The sequence below is a fragment of the Sinocyclocheilus rhinocerous genome, unplaced genomic scaffold, assembly GCF_001515625.1.
Source record: "Sinocyclocheilus rhinocerous isolate Xijiao unplaced genomic scaffold, SAMN03320098_v1.1 scaffold186, whole genome shotgun sequence".
In the NCBI taxonomy this organism is placed as follows: Eukaryota; Metazoa; Chordata; class Actinopteri; order Cypriniformes; family Cyprinidae; genus Sinocyclocheilus; species Sinocyclocheilus rhinocerous.
The window spans coordinates 485,099-488,322 of record NW_015662005.1 but is presented as its reverse complement, the minus strand read 5'-3'; the positions used below and the strand labels follow the sequence as shown (position 1 = coordinate 488,322).

The window sequence follows — 3,224 nt, the reverse complement described above, 5'->3', positions numbered from 1 at the left end:
AATATTGTCCAGTAAGAAAGGAGAATTTGCTTACTTTTTTTTTCTGCAGAACACAAAATAAAATATTTTAAAGAACGTTTTAGCTGTTTTTATATATAGAGTGAAACTCAATGGGGTCCAAAACAACACCGGACCAGTGTTGTTACATCTAAAACTATTAAAAATGATATTTGGTAATTGAAACAAAGCTGAAATAAAATAAAGTATATTTATGAAAAACTTAAATGAAAATTAAACATTTTAATTTAAATAATGATGTTTAAGTAGTAAATGGCCAATGAACTAAAACTAAAATAAAAAAATAAAGCTAAATAGAAATATCTAAAAAAAGAAACTGATAAAAATGACAAAAGCACATTAAAAATGACTAAAACCTAAACTAAAATTAAAAGGAAAACGGAAGATTTAAAAATGAAAAGCTAATTCAAAATATTAATAAATTCTGTATATAAATAATACTAAAATAACACTGCATTGGACTCCTTTGATGTTAATTTGAAAAAAAAAAAAAAAACGAAATATCTTCTTTTGTGTTTAAAAAAAAAAGATACAGGTTTGAAACATCATGAGGGTGAGTAAATAATGACAGGATTTTTTGGGGTGAACCATCCCTTTGATACAGGATTGCTTTGCTCACATACCTTGTGATCATGTTTGCAGTGTAGGGGAAAGCTGATTTGTTCGCGTGAGTGGTTGATAAGTTCGGTAAGATGATTGGCACTTTGAAGTAGCTGGCGCACCTGGTTCACCACACCCATGTTCAGCAGCAGAGTCTCTCGCTGGTGAAGTTCACTGACTCTCTCTGCCTCCTCTTCCTCTGTTAGGTCAAGAGCAACAAGTGTCTCTCCCCTCAAGGTGGTCTGCTCTAGCATAGCTGGTAGCTAAAGAAACAGATCACACCACATGGAATTCATTAGTTATTCATGAGTTCAAATATAGACACCAGGGTCCCTCTAGTGGTAGGTCAAAGGAACTGAATGTTTAGTCAACCAAGGAAACTTGAAATACATAATACAAACAATTATTTTAAGCGCACATATAAACACAAGATTAAAAAGAATGACTCACTGAAACAGGGTATTGGTGCGAGGGCTGAAGTGTTCTTGGTTTTGATCTTTCACCTGCAGATTCACCTTGAAGATCCTGCTTACGTGATCCCTTCTTTTCCTGTTCTTTCTGCTCCTGCTTCAGACGCAACTCCTGCAGCTGCTGCCTACAGATACACACGTTTTGAATGACTTTTTTCTTCTGCTGTTGTTTGAAATGAGCTTGATGTATTTCTGCAAAGCCATCAAGCAGTATGTGCACACCTGGCACACTCCTCCCTGGCTTTGGAGGCTGCAGTCTCCTGGAAGAGTGAGCTGCTGTGTTGAAAATACTTTTCGTATTTCTCCCCTCCTTCCCGAGGGAAGATCCGCCGGAATCCACCCATGTGTTTTGCTTCATATTTCTCCATCTGCTCCACACTAGCAGCCTGTGACTGACGAAGCTCCTCATTCCTTGTGAGGCGAAACACACATGGAAGTTTATGTAAGATGTAGGTTACTGCACAGTCATCATATAACTAGTATGGAAGCCCACTTCTGCCACGAAAAAAGGGTAATTGTGACTTTTTATCTCACAATATTTATTTTTCACAGTTCTGAGTTTATACCTCACAATTTTGAGTTAACCTCGCAATGCAGATGATTTTCTCGGAATTGTGTTTATAGATATAAACAATTATATAATATACATTATATAAGCAATTTGGACATTGTCTTGAAATTCTGAATTTACATCTCACTATTCTGAACCAAAACATTTCTTGAATGAATTCTGCATTTTGTGATAGACAGATCCTTTCATACATGAAATTAGGCACCCGTTTAAAGACATATGAACTCAGAAGAAAAAAGTATCGCGAGAAGATAACACAATATTCTGAGAAAAAAAGTCAGAATTATGAGATTTGAATTGATAAAAGTTTGAATTGCGAGATCCATCCATTCTCCAAATCCTCTATAAGGTTGGATTACGAGATGAAAAACTGTATGTTACATACTTGCTAGAAATAAATTCAGAATTGTGTTGTAAACTAGTAATTCTGAGAAAATTTATTTTCTTTTGTTCTGTGGTGGAAATGGCCTTCCATAAACCTTTCCATAAAAGTGCAGCTGTGTTTTTTTGTGGTACCTGGCCTCTCTAGAGCGGTTCTGCTGGAGTCTCTCCTTTACCCGGCGCTTCTCCTCCTCTGTGATCTTCCTGCGGTCACAGGCCCCCAGGTTAATCAGCACCAAAGTGTCATACAGCAGGCTGTCCTTCACCTCCCGGTCTAAACGGGAGTCGGTGGTGAAGCTGGGCGAATGGTTGACCTAAAGACAGTGTTTAAAAGGTTGCATACAGCTAGAATGAAAGCAATTCACATAAGCTTTTGTTGTATCAAAAAGTCACAAAAATGGCTTTAAAATACTTTATACGGTGATCTGAGCCTCAAATAAAAAGCCTCAAAAGAAACCCATACCTCAAGTAGCCAAGGTTTAAGTCGACGGTCCAGTAACACATCAAATCCCAAGATCTCAAAGCAGGCACTTCCGGATGCATGATTGGGGAAGCAGGAGTGGTAGTTGTGTTTGAGAATGGGGTGGGCTGATATTAGTGTCTTAATGATGACATCCTCTATGTCCGTCCACATCTTCTCAGTATCATAACTCATGGCTTCCATGTGCTTCTTGAAGCTGGAAAGTTTCCTATGAGGACGGAATTGAAAAATGGTTTTCTGTACAGTTTTAAAGAAAAATAGCTGAAAATCAGAATCTGCGAGAACACACAGATTACCGTTTGCTGCCGGTATCTTCATCACGCACAAAGTTTTCACTATGCTTGTTGATGGCATAGTTAGTTAAGTGCATGCAAACATCCTCCTGTAGAGTTGCATAAAGAAATGTAAATTAAAGAATCAAATTAACCACTGGTTTTAAAGGGTTAGTTCACCCAAAACTGAAAATTAGCCCATAAATTACTCACCCTCAAGTCATCCTAGGTGTATATGACTTTCTTCTTTCAGACGAATCCAGTCGGGAGTTATATTAAAAATTGTCTTTGATCTTTCAAGCTGCTTCATGGCACCCAGCGGGTGTTGCATGCATCAGTCCAAAAGAAGTGAAATAAAAAGAGCCCATCCATAAAAAAAAGTGTCTCACACGGCTCCGCAGCGCTGAACTCATACGTCATCCGCCCGGAGC

General features: G+C 37.9%; 1 protein-coding gene across 2 annotated transcripts in view; it reads right to left on the bottom strand.

Moving 5' to 3' along the window:
* LOC107727303 (tubulin polyglutamylase ttll6-like) overlaps positions 1-3,224 on the bottom strand; it is a 14,708-nt gene that overhangs the window by 5,562 nt on the left and 5,922 nt on the right. For both annotated transcript variants that reach the window (XM_016537132.1, XM_016537133.1), the window contains 6 exons: positions 2,818-2,903; positions 2,504-2,729; positions 2,176-2,354; positions 1,311-1,499; positions 1,069-1,213; positions 642-881 (listed from right to left, as the gene is read on the bottom strand). In XM_016537132.1, the coding sequence (XP_016392618.1) occupies positions 642-881; positions 1,069-1,213; positions 1,311-1,499; positions 2,176-2,354; positions 2,504-2,729; positions 2,818-2,903 (1,065 nt within the window). The remainder of the gene's footprint in view (positions 1-641; positions 882-1,068; positions 1,214-1,310; positions 1,500-2,175; positions 2,355-2,503; positions 2,730-2,817; positions 2,904-3,224) is intronic.